This window comes from Gobio gobio (genome assembly GCF_949357685.1).
Source record: "Gobio gobio genome assembly, chromosome: 12".
Lineage (NCBI taxonomy): Eukaryota > Metazoa > Chordata > Actinopteri > Cypriniformes > Gobionidae > Gobio > Gobio gobio.
Window position 1 is genome coordinate 42,992,847 of NC_137105.1, and position 17,515 is coordinate 43,010,361.

General features: G+C 38.9%; 1 protein-coding gene across 1 annotated transcript; it reads left to right on the forward strand.

Moving 5' to 3' along the window:
• The first annotated feature begins 2,660 nt into the window (after positions 1-2,660).
• On the forward strand, positions 2,661-5,720 carry six1b (SIX homeobox 1b). The gene is made up of 2 exons (XM_079831618.1): positions 2,661-4,253; positions 4,870-5,720. The coding sequence occupies exons 1-2, from the start codon at positions 3,694-3,696 to the stop codon at positions 5,162-5,164; spliced, it is 855 nt and encodes a 284-aa protein (XP_079687744.1). The 5' UTR covers positions 2,661-3,693; the 3' UTR covers positions 5,165-5,720.
• Positions 5,721-17,515: the final 11,795 nt, after the last annotated feature.

Consider the following 17,515-nt stretch of genomic DNA (forward strand, 5'->3'; position numbering starts at 1 on the left):
TACTTTCATACATGAAAAACATAATTCTAAGCAAAGGGATTATACAACTATTTAATAATAATAATAATATATATATATATATATATATATATATATATATATATATATATATATATATATATATATATATATATATTTTTTTTTTTTTTTTTTTTTTTTTTTAAATATATATATTTCTATTAATATCAATGCCAAAATTTGATGTTTTTTATTTTTAATTTATTATATATCATTATTATTATCATAAACTTTTGGCAAGTCACTAGAACATCCAAGCCAGCAGGGGTCAGCAGAATGACTTCAATATCTATAGTCCATTAAATGTAAGGGATGCTCATAAGCTAGTTTTAAACGCTGTATTGAGAGCTTTCTGGCCTCGGTCTGCTAGCTGTGACTTTGCAAACTTTTCCTCAGTAGCAAAATATTAGAATGAATGCTGATGGGTTTGTGGCATGAGGAACCTAAAGACATAGAAACTTTAAAATACATCTAGTTCTATCACATTCTTGTGCAGACCGCAAGTAAAGCTACCTTCTGAAATAACCTCTTTTCCCCATTCTAATCAGAAACATCGATAATAAATGACACTAACAATGTGACAAAAAAATATGAGTGTAATTATGTCCTACTGGGACCCAGTAAAACACCTTTTCTTTTCTTTTTATATATAATAGTGTTTGGGGCATAATAAACAGATGACAACAATCACTTTCATAAAAAGTAGTTCCAAAGAAATATCTTATTTCAAAAGAATTAAAAAATTGTATGTAATTAATCTGCTGTCTCCAAGCACACACTGAAAAAACACAATTACATAGATCATCAAGTATGAAGTAATATAAAGGTTCTTTGCATCAGATTTTCATTTTTATAATATCATTTTTACCAATATAATTTTATAGATTACCTTTACTCACCCTAGGCCTATATAATTTAATATAAATGTCACTTTGCATTTCATATCTATTCTTTGATTCTCTCCTTACCAATTGCAAAAATTAGATTTTTAAATTAATTAGGTTTTTGTCTAATATTGGATTACTTTGATGTTCACGTCGCATTATACAACACTGTAAAAAATATTGTTGGTTTAACTAAAAAAAGTAAGTTACCTGGTTGCATTGAAATAAAAAAAAAAGAGTTAATACAATAAAGGAGATTGGTTTAATAAATAGAAACTCAAAAAATGATGTTATCTGAATTATATCCAAAGTTGTGATAACAAATCATGAAAATATTTTTTTTACAGTGTAGAGTTCTCTAAACCTGCTACAAATTAAGAATAACGTGTTTGCGAACGAAATTTCTGCGTCGAACAGGCTGATTTAATATAGGCCTATTAATTTACATTTCAGCTATTCCGTATACGCTTGGAGAGTTATGAACATGACTGAAACGTATACTTTAAGAGAATGACCTCATTGTTGTTCATTGTATAGCCTACCGTGATTACTTTTTTTGAGGGAAGCAGTTTATGGTGTGTTTACCATTGGTATGTGTGCTGGAGTTCGCGTCGACCTTGCCAACCCTCGCCTTTAGGCCATAAAAGAGCACATCTTGAAATGATCAAGGCCTGAGAACGGGCACGGCCTTTCGATTTCTGAGGTTTAAGGAGGGGGCGCGCGGCAATGTGGTGGAGACATTACGACAACCCGAGCGCCGTCAATCACAGGCCCGTGTGCTGTTACACTGAAGCTGATACTTGACCCATACTGACGGAATAGACCTGAATGTCGTTAAATTCAATGAAGTCTACAGTCAGCAATGGAAAATTGGTTACGAATTGGGAAACCACCGTTACAAACTTACGAAACTTCATTTAGCCTAATCCAATGAGATATAAAGTGATGCAGAAGTCAAAATAATTTACAAGACCCTAAATTCATATAATGAATAAAAAATGTTTACGTACGTTCTTGTTTAATTTTGTAAAATGACACCGAATTAATTGAAAACCTTAAAGTAAACAAATTACACATTTTTTTGTTCTTCTAAAAATACAAAATGTAATAAAACCATGCTTTATTATGCATTTGAAAAGAAAGGAAAAATGAGTGGTACATCTTTAGCGTTTACATTTTGGAACGTTTTTTGTGCCTTGGGGTGATCCCTCAGGACAGATGGATGGGGCAGCTTTCATTAGCCTGCTCCTCTGACCCTTCAGAGACAGTGGGCAAAAAGTTGTTTTCACAGGTGTACGGATTGGCTGCTAAACCCGATTAAGTCCTCGTTTTATCCCAGTGTCTTGAGGCTTGCAAGATCATTTCAGCCCCATATAGAGGGAACAGTGCAGGCTCCTTAAGTAGCCATAGTCTACATTAACGGGTCCATGCGTAAAGAGCGACTTAAAAATGAACGCCGCGTCTCAAATTAAATTAAAAGAGGTGCTCCATTCTGGGTGAGTGATTGTGAGTTTCGCGTCGCCGCGGTGTCAGGTTGCAGATTTCGACGAAGATAAAGAAACGCGATCTATGCCTTAAAACAGCGTCTGGATGGCAAAGACCTCGACGAACACAGAACTCATTTACTAATGCATCGGTTTTAGATTTCACTGTACAGGGAGAGGGGAGAGGGCTAGAAAGAAAGAGCTGGAAAGAATGCATTTTTTTTTCTTAGCCTAAAGAATACAAATCATTTAAGTGCTATAGGCTATGTTTGATGTTCAAACATGATGACCTCAAGTGAAAAAAAAAAAGAAGCAGAGAGGCAAAACAGAAAAACAGCATGGTACTTTTTAAAAAAAAAATTTTTAATTAGGCTAGATTTCTCTCATTTCTCTCATCAGTTTTTCACCGATTTTGCAACAAAAATAAACAGCAATTGAAGTGGGTAACTTATCGATATTAACTGGATTAGGCTCAGTTTATCAGTAAATAAAATCAAAATCTTGCATCTTTGTGAAGCCTATAATCAACGCCATTTCGGGGATTCTGGCCTTGCACGTTGGGTCGAATCGTTTGAAGAAGCCGGGGGCTCTGCTTATCTAGTGATTAGCATTATGTTATCTTACCAGCTCGAGAGGCTGATTGTTTTTAATGGACCTTTTAATCTCCGCGTGCATCTAGACGTTGCGCAGAGCGCGTGCCCTTGACAATGGCACAAGCCAAGCTGAGTCAAACTGATGATTGCAACGATTCTTTGTGGCAGATCGGAATTGTCTACCTGGCTAATATGCCTTTGAGTAACGCCTTTTTCCTCATAAGTTAAATGAAAATAATGCCGTTTACTCGGTTTACTTAATATAGGTAAAATTCTGTTATGCTATAAGCGCTGTAATGGCTTTGGTTGCCAAACGAACGCTGCCTTCAGACAGTTGCTATAATTGATTAGTATCGAGGTGCCCGGCTCCCTCAGGTAGAATTGGAGACGGGGGATCCAGTTTCAGACCACCGAGTCCCCGTGGGAGGAAATGGAAGCAGAGTTCTCTCCGCACTGCTGCTGGGGATAGGGCAGCGGGAGAGCCAATCAGCAGTCGCGCAGTGCTCTTTTAGCGCGACATGAGTCGATAGTGAACAAACTGTCTTCAACAAACACCCAAAACTTCACGGCGCGCGCAGAGGACGTCTCCAAACCCAAAAAATCTTGTCAAGCGACCTAATCGCTCCCATTGAACGAAGGCAAACGGGGTGTCACCCATTCCGCTTCCTTTATAGCATCTAGAGGAGAGCGGTTTGGTAGCGGGAGTCAGACGTCATGTCAATGTTGCCTTCTTTCGGGTTTACTCAGGAGCAAGTCGCGTGTGTGTGCGAGGTGCTGCAGCAAGGGGGGAACCTTGAGCGTCTCGGCCGTTTTCTCTGGTCTCTTCCGGCCTGCGACCATCTCCACAAGAACGAGAGCGTCCTCAAAGCCAAGGCTGTAGTCGCCTTTCATCGTGGAAACTTCAGGGAACTTTATAAGATACTAGAGAGTCACCAGTTCTCTCCGCACAACCACCCGAAGCTGCAGCAGCTGTGGCTAAAGGCCCATTACGTTGAGGCTGAGAAGCTGAGGGGGCGACCGCTGGGAGCGGTGGGGAAATACAGAGTGCGGAGGAAATTTCCTCTGCCGCGCACGATATGGGACGGCGAGGAGACCAGCTACTGTTTTAAGGAGAAATCCCGCGGTGTGCTGCGGGAGTGGTACACGCACAACCCCTATCCATCTCCTCGGGAAAAGAGGGAGTTGGCTGAGGCCACAGGGCTGACCACCACCCAAGTGAGCAACTGGTTTAAAAACAGACGGCAGAGGGATCGCGCAGCGGAGGCAAAAGAAAGGTAAGCCCAGTCACCTGAGAACGAAATAAAAATACGTTTCATGCAGGCAATTCTGCGCCCCATTCCACTCAGTCCACAGCTGACTGCTGTTGGTGCAGCGCTGATGATGCTGTTGTTGACACGTCTAGTTTGATCCAAGAGATTAAGAGAACCCCAAATATTAGCATCGTATCGGTGTAAAAACGTATAGTTGTTGCATTAAGGATATATGTATTTTTAAATTAAAATATAGGTTAATTTAGTCATGTTATAGGCTAATATTTGTTGACTTTAATAAAACCACTTAATTTATATGAAAGCAATTAACCTGTGTGACCATTTCTTTTTACATTGTTGTTTTTCTGCAGTCAGAATAAAAGAGAACATTTGAACTTGATTATAAAATGTCAAGCTTGAAAAAAAAAAAGATGAAATTGTTGTTTCATTTCGATGGCCACTCAGTAGGCTATAGATATTAAATGTTTAGTGTGCGAATTTGTTATTCTTGCATAGTCATCCGTCTTGACCAGATTAGATTTATAATCGACTACGACTTAATTTTTTACACAGCATATTTTATTAATATAGGCTAATGTTAAATGTGTTTGCGTAACCCTCATCTCATTATCTTTGACAGAGAGAACAGCGAAAACAACAACACGGGCGCCAACAAACAGAACCAGCTGTCACCGCTGGACGGCGGGAAGTCCCTGATGTCAAGCTCGGAGGACGAGTTCTCGCCCCCGCAGAGTCCTGACCAGAACTCCGTGCTCCTGCTCCAGGGTAATATGAGCCACCCCGGCGCGTCCGCGTATTCCATGACCGGCCTCGGCGCCGCGCAGTCGGTACACGGCATGCAAGGACACCCACATCAACTCCAGGATTCATTACTGGGACCTTTAACTTCAAGCCTGGTGGACCTCGGTTCTTAAGTGAATACGACTGAGCTTTTATTTATTTTTGTTTATTTTGTACCAAATATAGACTGAGATCTGCCACTTTTACTGTATATATATAAAGGAAAAAATGAACAGTATAAATCTAAATAAAAATCCTTAGTTTTTCTCTGGTTTTCAGAGAAATACTCAGTGGTACGCTTCACCGTGGTAGACTTACGGACTGACATTTGCCAAGTCGTTAAACTGGTCAGAAGACAAACCAAAAGCAGTTAATAAAGCGATTCTTTTCTTCAAACTCATAAGACGTTCTTCTAGTTCTGTTTTGCACCAATAAAATACGAAGATGAAGTGGGAAAACTAAAACACAAGGTCGCCATAAATCTGTGATAGTAGCAATGGTGAAAAAATATTCACAGATGAAGCGCCAGGTCTTTGCATCAAAACCGAAATACAATATTGCGCTTAAATAAAAATGTTAATTCATTTAAATGTTTAAATCAAGGGTGAAAATAACACATTTTCGAATATTCACTTCATGCATCAGACCAAAGGCCCAACAAATACCCATCTTAGACTCATATACTCTACAAAAGAAAAAAAAAAAGAAAAAAAAATCATAGTGTTTGGAAATTATTGTAAATGATAATAAAACAAATCTGCTCTTTATGTTAATCCTAGATCTAACCCAATACCAAAACAATTCGTTTTGAAATTGCTGTGTCCAAATGAGAAGAAATTACATACTGGAAATTACAATTGGGAACAATAAATAACGAATTATAAAAAGGATGGTCAAATAAATGAATAAATAAATATACCAATTGGATGACCCTATTAATATTTATCTTCTAATGATAATAGCCCTAATTAATCCAGCTCTTCTCTATATAATGAGCTCGTGCACAAACGTCCTCTTAATATTGTGGGTCAACAAAAAGCGGGGAGTTGTTGATTTTCCTTTAGCCTCAGGAGGCGCGTGTTGCTTTTGTGGTCGCAGTGCGTCGTTAGGTTTGTAGTGGGGTGTTTACTTTGCGCTCTCCCAATGTTTGTTCTGGTGGTTCTGGGCCAAAGAGAAGACATACCAGCTGCGGGAGGCAAACTCACGTGGCTTCATTCATAAGTTTCTTTTGAGCAAAAACGCAAACATGGGTCTCGGGGCCAGCTGACCTGTGTTCTTGTTGTTTTATTGGCATAATGATCTTCAGACAATAATAATAATGAGGTTGATAATAAGAATAGGCCTACTAAAAATAAGAATAATATTACTATTAATAACAATAGCCTAATAATAATGAAAATGTTCTATACTAACTTTAACCCTTACAGAATAACTACATTATTTTGCATTGGTCAATGTTGGCTCATTTAAGAAAAGACTTTACAAGGCAGCTTCCCACCCATCTTCCACGCACGCATGTCAGGGTAATTGTTTTTAACAGAGAGTACCGAGGATATCCGGTCGCTAATCGGAACCAGTTGCTTGCGCTAGATTCGCATTAGAGCACTGGAGGCCCAGAACCGCCCATAGAGGGGCAACTTCAATTCTGCCCCAAGGGTACCAAAACGTGCAATTTTGACGTTGAATGCAACATCTGTTGACAGCCGCGGGTACCATTTTCATTTTTTTTTTTTTCGTTTCTTATCTGCATTCTCATTATTTTGTTTTAATCATTAAATAATCGTGGGAATTAGGCTACTCAGACCAACTTCCTATTTATAAAATCATTTTTTTAATGTTAATGGTTCAGATAACTCTCTTAAAACGGACTAGACCATCCATCCTTGTTCATGTCAATTATTATGAGTGTTAAGAGTGATTGAAAAACAAAAAAATTACATATACGCATGGTTGAAAATGCACCTCAGCAAACCAAAACCTATGGCGAACCATATTCTCATGTATGTCATTTGAACAAACTTAAACAGTTTATATGAGAACATATTTCTGGATGTTTAAAAATATGAAATTATTTGTAGTAAATATACACAACCTTGTAATTGATTGTGCTCTTAACAAATGCAGTCAAATACAGCATATCAAAGATGCTATTTAGGATAATTCACTCCAAAAAACTACATTCTGTCATTATTATTTACTCGCGCTCGTGCTGTTCCAAACCTGTGGAAGATATTTTGAAAATGTATGTGTTTTTTTTATGCAGTAAACAGGGTCCAATGTAATTTAGATGACCTCAACATTCCTCAAAATATCATCTTTTGAATTCCACAGAAGAAAGTCAGTCATGCAGGTTTGATATGACATGAGGGCGAATTTTACATTTTGGGAGAATTATCGCTTTAATTTTTCACAGAAAGTGTAAACCTGTACAGCTTCATTCTATATGCCTAGGCCATTGAAAAGTCGAGCAAAAAAAGCAACAGTAAATAATGAAAATTAAGAAAAGGTATGCATTTTTTAAACAAGGTTTGCTGTTATAGTCACTGCGCGAGCAGCGGGCAGGTTGGGAAAGAGTGTTTGGAGCTCTATAGTGAACCAGGGCTGCTTTTTAAACGGTTCAGATTTCCAGTCCCCCATTCCCTCTCGGACCACAAGCTCTACAGCACTGTAAAGCAAGGTGAGCACACAAAGCAGAGGCCTGTGCTGAACGTGAATGAGACAAATAGAGTGTTTCTCATGTGGGAAGAAAAGGGTTCGGCTGTAATGTGAGCAGCCTTTGTGGGGTTTAGGAGGGGGAATGACTTAGTGCCATTTTCTTCACAGATAATAGTTGAGACTTTTGGGAGTTGTTAAGGGGGGGTAAGGGAGAACAGGTGGGCTTCATGGCTCCCTGCCCTTCCCCGTATTACCTTTTGTCACCTGAGCTCAGGTCATCCCTCGCCTCGAGGTTCAGCTCAGTGAGGCATCGGGATTACAGGACGGGGAAAACAAACAACACACACTCACACACGCACACACACACACACACAAAGCAAAATGTTTGGAAGCTGTACAGACCGAAAAGTTTTGAAATATCAAATGGAGGAATCCGTGTGACTACGGCGACTATATGATAAATGAACATACAGATGGTAGAGAAAAGATAGACGTAAACTGTTTAAACGAACCTTAGAATTTAGAAGATTAAGATGGTTCTGTTTTGGAGGCAAATGTAATTTTGTGTTAACAGCTTATAATAAATCACTGGAAAGCTCAGGAATGGATAGGCATTTGCACACAAAAAAAGTCAAAGTGTTTTTCCATATGTGTGTCAAAGAATATGGCCTTGGAGAGATGCTGAGAATCCCTTATTAACTGTAGTGGACACTGTAATCCCAATGGAGCATTTATTACAATACGCAACCATAAATCAAAGAAGAAACATTAGAACCATCAATATAATATTCTATTTTCTTATTTCATTATTAAAGTAAGGTGACACTTTATTTTACAGTGTCCTTGTTACATGTTACATATACTTACTATAGTAATAACAGTAAATTATGCACAATTACATGCAACTAACCCTCAACCAAATCCTAATCCCACCCTAACTCTATAGTACATGTAGGTAATCAATATTACTCAGTACTTGTATATATATAATTACACCTTCAAATGTAGTGTAACCTAAAGTAATAGTACACCAAAAGAAAAGCAAATTATGTCATCATGTACTGTAATTTCAAACCTATATGACTGACTTTCTTTTGTGGAACACAGAACAAGATGTTTTGAAGAATGTTTTTGCTGTTTTTGTCCATACAATGAAAGTCATTGGGGTCTAAAATAACGCATTGGACCCATTGAATTTCATTGCCCAAATAAATAAATGGGCTAAATCAAAATTCCAAAAATCTGTGTGCCAAAGAAGAAAGGGTGACCAATCAACTTCATACATTCAAAAATGAGTACGTCAGCTTTAAAAGAGTTCATTAGTCCCTTTCATTCTCCTCCAAACATACTAAACCAATGGTGTAAAACTCCAGAAGAGTCCTGGAGAGTTTATTTCCAACTCTGTCCAACACACATACCTGTAGGACTTGATTATCTGGATCAGAAGTGTTTAATCAGGCGTGAAGCTAAACTCTGCAGGGCTGTTTTGCACCCCAAACTCAACAAAATGAAGCAAGATGTACGAGTATAGTGCAGTACATTGTATCACCTTACAGGAAGTCACGATTAATGCCATCACCACAGTGACTGCGCGTTTCTCAGACTGACAATCGACCAGCATTGTGTTCCATTCCAACGACAACGACATCAACGTTAACATTAACAATACAATTCCAATTGTTGTAATTATCTCATGTAGGAGGGTGTGGAGAAAGAAAAAAAGATAATAGGAGCTTCAGACTTCTGTACACTCAGCGTGTCGCACAGTACAATCCTGGGAACTTATTGTCGATGTAGGAGGTCAATAAAGGCATCACTTGTGAATAAACACATGCCACGTTCCCTTATGCATTGACAAACGCTTGCACTCGAGCAAACACACGTCATAAAAGGTAGACCAAACCTGTGTCGCACACCTGCCTGTGCGTCATCTCTCAGTACAGCTGATTTCAGATGAGCTTTCTGTCTGGGGAAGCTATTGTCTCTTATAGATTTGTCAAAAAGACAGCAATATTACTCTACCAATTTGGCATGGCTTTACGGTTTTATCAGTAAAAACTCGGAGGTCACACGCTTTCCCAGCACCCTCGATGGTCATGGTCTGTTCTGCAGCGCTGGGTAACGGATTACTTCCAAACGGTCACAGAGGCTCAGGTTTCAAAGCCAAGCCCCACTGATAAACGAGTGGAGGCAGTTGTCACCCAGGCAGGGAGTCCTCCATCAGCAGTGTCTGAAGAGCAAGAGGGCAGGGGTTTTTCACAGACTTGCTGTGAGCCTGGCGTCAGTCGCTCCAGGGTTCATAGAGCAGGTATTTAAGGGTGACGACCACGGAGGAGTCGCTCATATAAATGGACATTAATATGCACACGCTCACATTCACACATACATACCACACTCACTCTCTTCCAGAAGTTTTCCAGAATGAGGGAGGCCTGTCCTGCATGCACAGGAAAGTTGAAATATGGATCAATCAATCGCACAACTCTAGAAAATATACACACACCAAAACACACATCACTGCTCAAAAGTCTGGGGTCAGTAATATAATCAAAAGTGACAGTAAAGATGTTTATTAAAAATAGAATCCTGAAGATGTATTAAGATTTCCTTAAAGATATTAAGCAGCACAATACAATAGACTCATTGAACAAACTCTCTTTAATTGAGGGCAGGATTTCCATCCAATAAATATGTAGCTTTCCTGTAGCTCAAACAATAGAGCATGGTGCTAGCAATGCCAAGGTCATGGGTGTGATTCCCAGGGAAAGCAAGAACTGACAAAATGGGTACCTTGAATGCAATGTAAGTCGCTTTGGATAAAAGCGTCTGCCAAATGCGTAAATGTAAATATGAGTAGCCCCAACTCATAAAAAACGAATTCATGCAATTAAATGTAATTGAGTTGGTCCAACTCAATTTAATCATATACAGTTTGAATGAAATTTTATATCAATTAAAAGCAGTTTCATTCATCATTATAAACAATATAGCCTGACAAGCCAGACCCACATCAAGATATTGGAAACTCACCATTGACAGGCCTCAATCCGAGGGGTGGGATAAACGGTTGTCTTTCAAATTTCCTCTGCACGCAATCGGATAGCGCCATGAGCGCCACAACCAACCAGAGCGAAGAAGAAGGTGAAGCCGAGCTAACGTTAGTTGATAGACTTTCGCCATATCCGGTCGGCAAAACTTCGAACATATCTTCTTTTCTTAAGAATGACTTCAGTGCCGTTCTTTGTTCTTTTCTCAAAGAAAAGCTTAACTCCAAGTCTTCCAAAGTCGCGGCCAAAGCCGATTCAAAAGACGCTGTTCGTCAGCTTCTTTGTTTATGAGTAGCACGCAGAACCTCCGCAACTCTGCCGTGACGTGCCGTCATTATGTTAAGCTCGCCCACCGACTCTACACACGCTGTGATTGGCCTGACCAGAGTTTGGTTTTTCCAGCTCTCAGGTCTACCGAGAGTTGCTACTACACTCGCGACAAAATAAATTTTTTCATAGCATAATTCATTTCTTCAGCATAATGGTAACCACAAAAATCAAAAACATTACAGAAACTCCTCTAAATGTCCAACATAACTTAATGTTAAACACTAACATTAACTAACAACATCTTCCCCTTTACTGAAAAACATAAAATAACAATTTAAAGAGTAATAATTTACTCTGCTAATGCAGTCCCTTGCAAAGCATGCTGGGAACTACAAATCCACTGCCCAGTAAGTTATGGCAACAAAAATAATTAATGTAGTTTTAACACAAATTAATTAAGTAAACATCGGTTTTAAATAAATTAGGTTGATTGAACACAATTAAATTAAGTTGCGACAAAATGTTAACAAATTGTGTTACTTTAGCTTAAAGGTGCAGTGTTTAGTATTTCTGAGGATCTATTGACAGAAATACAATATAATATACACTCTAAAAAATGCTGGGTTAAAAATGGACAATTAAAACAAAATGGTTGTTTTAAGCAAACATTTAACCCAACCGCTGGGTTAAAACAACCCATTTGCTGGGTTTGTCCATTTTCTACCCAACTTGGGTTGTTTTTAACCCAGCATTTTTTAGAATGTACATAACTATGTTAAAGACCTTACATAATGAACTATTGTTTTTTTATTACCTTAGAATGAGCCATTTCTATCTTACACCGCGGGTCCCCTTACAGTGAAGTCACCATTTTGCGCCGCCATGTTTCTACACTCTAAAAATTGCTGGGTTAAAAACAACCCAAGTTGGGTTAAAAATGGACAAACCCGACAATTGGGTTGTTTTAACTCAGTGAATGGGTTGTTTTAACCCAGTAGTTGGGTGAAATGTTTGCTTAAAACAACCCAATTGCTGGGTTGTTTTTAACCCAGAATTTTTTAGAGTGTACAGTAGCCCTAAATGGACAAACTGTTCTACAGAGCACTAGTACATCCCTATAGTTTAAATTATAAGTAAGGTAATGATCCGGTCAGAAGTGATGATAACAATAATGAATATCTCACAAAGACAATGACGCTCTATACACTGTGTACTCATCTGTGCAGTGCATGAATTTTATAGTATGCTAGCCCCTCCACTACATTAATTAAAGCTGCAACAGTTGAGTGCAAGAGGTGTCCAACATTAAACACTTCCTTTTTTACAGTTAATTAAGTGCATCATCCGGGTGCTTAAGAGTACTTTTTTTATTTGGAATTCTCAGTGAGAACACACTAAAAACACACGTCATAGAATAGGGCATAAGAACGCAAATTGAGATGCTCCTAGAGATCATTCAAGGTGAGGGAGAACAACTGTTTACACATATTCTGAAGCTCTAAACTGAACAAACCAAGTGGTCTTTTCACGCTGGATATTTCCACGCTGGGTTTTTTTCAAGTAGACTTGACAAACACAGATCCTTCCTGTGGAGTGCAGAGGTGAAGACACGCACAATTACAGAGGTGAAGAGGGGCATTGTGGGAGGAGACTCACAGGTGACCAGTGCTGACAGACACCCTGTCATAACATCTTGATCTGTGTCCAAGAGAGAAGGTCAATCTTTGCATAGTCTTTGCTTAGAAATGCCTTTACCTCTATGACTTTCTTTCCTCTGCATTTGAAACATAAAAAAGATAATTTGCTAAAAGTCTATAGTGTTTCTTTTTGAACACCATTGACTTACATTGTATGGGTAAAAACAATTAAAAAATTCCTCGAAAATGTTATCTTTTATGTTCCAAAGAAAGAAAGTCAGGGATGGAACAACCCAATTGCTGGGTTTGTCCATATTTAACCCAGCATTTTCTAGAGTGTATATTATATTGCATTTCTGTCAATAGATCCTCATAAAGAGTCCAGCAGATGTAAAGTCTCCTCCAGCACATCCCAAAGACTGGTCTAGACTCAGAGGTGCCAATTCATGTGTGAAAATGATGCGGCCATGATGTGTCTTCCTACATGGTTGTTTAAGAAATGAAAAGCTACACACTCCATCAATTAGGGTTAGAAGAACTGTTGCCAAACATATAACATTCTAGAAACATAATAATCATTGCAATAATGAAATTAATCCAATAATCGACTCTTAAGCATTTGCCTATTTAAATCCAAACGCAACTTTTTAGTGTAGTTTAGGTGAGTGAGGAACAATACCATTGACCTTGACTGCTTCTCTAAAATATTCAACTCATGCATATATCCTTATTACAGTAGGTGCATGATACATTTCGCAAGTGCATGTGTGTGTCCAAGTGAGTGCTGAGCAAAAATGAATCATAATGGAGGGGGCCTGTGTATGAGCCCCCCGATCTCAGCTCAAAGAGAGAGTCGTTTGTTCCTTGATGGCTAAGTGACTGGCCAGGTAACTCGAGCTCCTTCCCCCTTCCTCCCCACCCCTCACTCAGTGTAACGGGCACTGATAAAACCCTGGATGTTCCCTCAAACATTTCAGGAAATGAAAGTTTGAAACATGATCTGGCTGCGCCAACATCTCCTGCCCCAAGACAAAAGAGGCTCACAAACCTGGCGGATACTGTTCACCTCACAGATGATGGAGGGAAGAGTGAGATGAAGGAGAAAGAGGAAAAATACACGGATGCCGGAAAGGTGACTCAGGGAGAAGGTGACAAAGTGAAGAACAAAAAAAGCTATGTATTTAGATGCTTTTATGTAATAAAACTTAAATACGTTAGCGGTCACATGTCGCAAACCCAAGCAAGCTCTCTTTCTCTTTTCTTTTCCAGTCCGTGCAGCTGTCCCGTTCCCCACTGCTTGGAATGTTTAGTGCTGTCTGTCACTGCTCATTGCCGAGCTAGTCGTGCTTCACTGAAGCATATCGTGAGAGTTAAATGAGTGACAAAGCATAAACTCATAAGGTGAGACTAACTGGAAATACCTTTGATGTCCTCTGCGTCTCTTTTGCAGAGGCAAGCCTGGACAGCTCTGTGAAAGAAATCAAATCATCACTAGTCCTTCATCATCCCTGCATTGTATACTAACAGACTTCCCAGCAAGCAATTTTGCGTTTTAAATAGCCATCCAAACACAGGCTAGGCTAAAACAAGGCAAAATTTGGGCTGTCAGTGAAAATGTAATAGACAGACGTCTAAACATAGCCCAATAATAGACTAGTCAACATGTCAAAAAAATGAAACCATACACCTTGTAATCTCTGTTGACTTACATGATGGAATATCTAACAAATTCAATGTTATTTAGCGGGTTACTCATAGCCGGACAATATCGGGTCTATGGTTAACCGAGACGGTGAAATGGCGGCTATATGGATAAGTCAATATCCTGAGTTTATCATCATGTGCTCAAAAGCAAATATTGTACACTCTAAAAAAAAAGGTTCTATATGGCACCAAAAATGGTTCTTCGTCGTAATCCTAGAGGAAGCACTTTTGGTGCTATATAGCACCATATCTTAACATGCTCTGTATATGGTAGCGGTGCTATATAGCACCATAGTTAGCAGTGCTATATAGCACCTTAGTCAAAGAACCGCTGAAGAATCGCTGAAGAACCACTGAAGCACCAAAATTGGTGCTATATAGCACTTAAAAAGGTCCCCCTATGATTACGAGCCAAGAACCATTTTTGGTGCCATATAGAACCTTTTTTTTTTTAGAGTGTATGGTTCTTAATTCTTAATGCTTCCAATTCAAGACGCCAAAAAGTTAGTTTATGGACTCTTGAAGTCTAGTTAGTTTATTAAAACTTGAAGTCTGTAAGAAACGTTTGGCCTGATGCCCCAACATCTCCATTAATATAGTTGAAAATGCAACAGACAGAGTTCAAGATGCAGAAAAATTATCTAAGTCCATTGAGTCCAATCATTGTTACATTGGTTATCTGTTCTATATGAATTAAAACATGTAAGCCATGCATAATATATACACTACTGTTTAAAAATGTGGGGTTGATAAGATCATTTCATGTTTTTAAAAAAAGTCTGCTCATGAGGCTGTTTATTAGATTTATTAAATACAGTAAAAAACAGTAATATTGAGAATTAATACAATTTCAAAAAGACTTCTATTTAAACATATTTTTGGATGTCATTTATTCCTGTGATGTTTTCAGCATCATTACTGCAGTCTTCAGTGTCACATGATCCTTCAGTAATCAATCTAATATGCTGATTTGCCGCTTAAGAAGGATTATTATCAATGTTGAAAACAGCTGTGCTACTTAAAGGGTTAGTTCACCCAAAAATGAAAATAATGTACTTTATTCCTCACCCTCATGCCGTTCCACACTCGTAAGACCTCCGTTCATCTTCAGAACACAAATTAAGATATTTTTGTTGAAATCTGAAGGCTCAGTGAGGCCTCCATAGGGAGCAAAGCAATTTACACTCTCAAGATCCATTAATGATCTAAAAATATATTTAAATCAGTCCATGTGTCACAATTCAACAGTGTGAGTGCCCATGAGAACCACCTGAGGGCACTCCACTCCGGACTGTCACTCCATCACAAACTACATTACCCATAATCCTGTGCCCGGACTCATTATCATTCATTGTTTGCACCTGTGTCTCATCACCTCATTACCCCATTACCCCAGCCTATATAAACCATGTTCACTCTATCATTAACTGCGAAGTCTTGTTTGTCTATACTGCATTTCTGAGCATTCTCCCTGGTTTCATGTCTCTTGGTTTTGGATTTCTTGCCTGTTCCGTGGATTACCCGTTTGCTTGTCTCTCCTGCCTTGTTTGCCTGTTTGGACTGCTTACCTGTTATGACCTCTTGCCTGTTTTTGACTACGAGTGTGGATTACCCCTCCAATAAAGCTGCATTTGGATCTTCTACCTTCTGTCTCAGAGCAGTACGTTACACCATGTGAGTCTATATTAACATTATAAAGTGACGATAATATTTTTGGTGTGCCAAAAAAAAAAAAATAATGACTTGTACAGTGATAACTGATTTCAAAACACTGCTGCATGAAGCTTTGGAGCGTATTGAATCAGTGAGTCGATTCAGTGGTTCGGAGCGCCAAAGTCACGGGATTTCAGCAGTTTGGTGGTTTGACACACGATCCGAAATTGGTTATCACTATATAAGTCGTTATTTTGTTTTTTTTGGTGCTCCAAAAATATTGTCGCTTTATAATATTAATATTGAACCACTGTACTCACATGAACTGGTTTAAATATGTTTTTAGATCATTAATGGATCTTGAGTGTAAATTGCTTTGCTCCCTATGGAGGCCTCACTGAGCCTTCAGATTTCAACAAAAATATCTTAATTTGTTTTCCGAAGAAGAAGAAGTTTTATTTATATAGCACCTTTCCATAGCTCAAGGTCGCTTTACATTGCATTGAACATTGAACGGAGGTCTTACGGGTGTGGAACGGAATAAGGGTGAGTAATAAATGACATTATTTTAATTTTTGGGTGAACTAACCTAACCTAACCACAATAAAAATCTTGTGTAACATTATAAATGTCTTAACTGTCACCCTTGATCAATTTAAAGGGATAGTTCACCCAAAAAATAAAATTCTGTCATTTACTCACCCTCAAGTTGTTCCAAACCTGTATGAATGTCTTTGTACTGTTGAACACAAAGGAAGATATTTGGAAGAATGTTAGCCACCAAGTAGATCTCTGCAGCCATTGACTACCATATTATTTGTTTCCTACTATGGTAGTCAATGGCTGCCGAGATCTGCCTGGTTACAAACATTCTTCCAAATATATTTCTTTGTGTTCAGCAGAACAAAGAAATTTGGAACAACTTGAGCGTGACTAAGGGTGCTTTCACACCTGCCTCATTTAGTTCGGTTGAATCATATTAGAGTTCGTTTTCCCCTTTGGTGCAGTTTGTTTGGTCAGGTGTGAAAGCAGAAATTGCACTCGGGTGCGCACCAAAAGCGGACCAAAGAAGTGTACCGAGACCTCCTTGAAGAGGTGGTCTCTGTACGCTTTCAAACGAACTCTGGAGCGGTTTGTTTGTGACCCGACCTCGAACAGACCCAACTGCAAAAAGTACGGATCATTTTTGGACTAAACCAGCTGCCGTAGTCGCTGTGCTGTGCATTATGTGATGAGGAAATGTTTGTTGACAGTTTGCACTTTCGCATGGCAGCTCGCCGGACAAACTTGGAGTAGTGAGGAGGTGCGGAACCTAATAGAAATTTGGTCTGATGACCATATTAGGTCCCAACTTTCGAAAACTCACAAGAACAGCGCAATCTTCGCTTGAAGTGACGAGCGATGCACACTCGCCGTTTGCAGTGCATTAGAACGTTGCATCCGCGCTTCATTATAGAAATGTATTGTTTGCATATTGTGGTGTATACAAACAATGTAATAGATTTTGGCCAGGGACAAA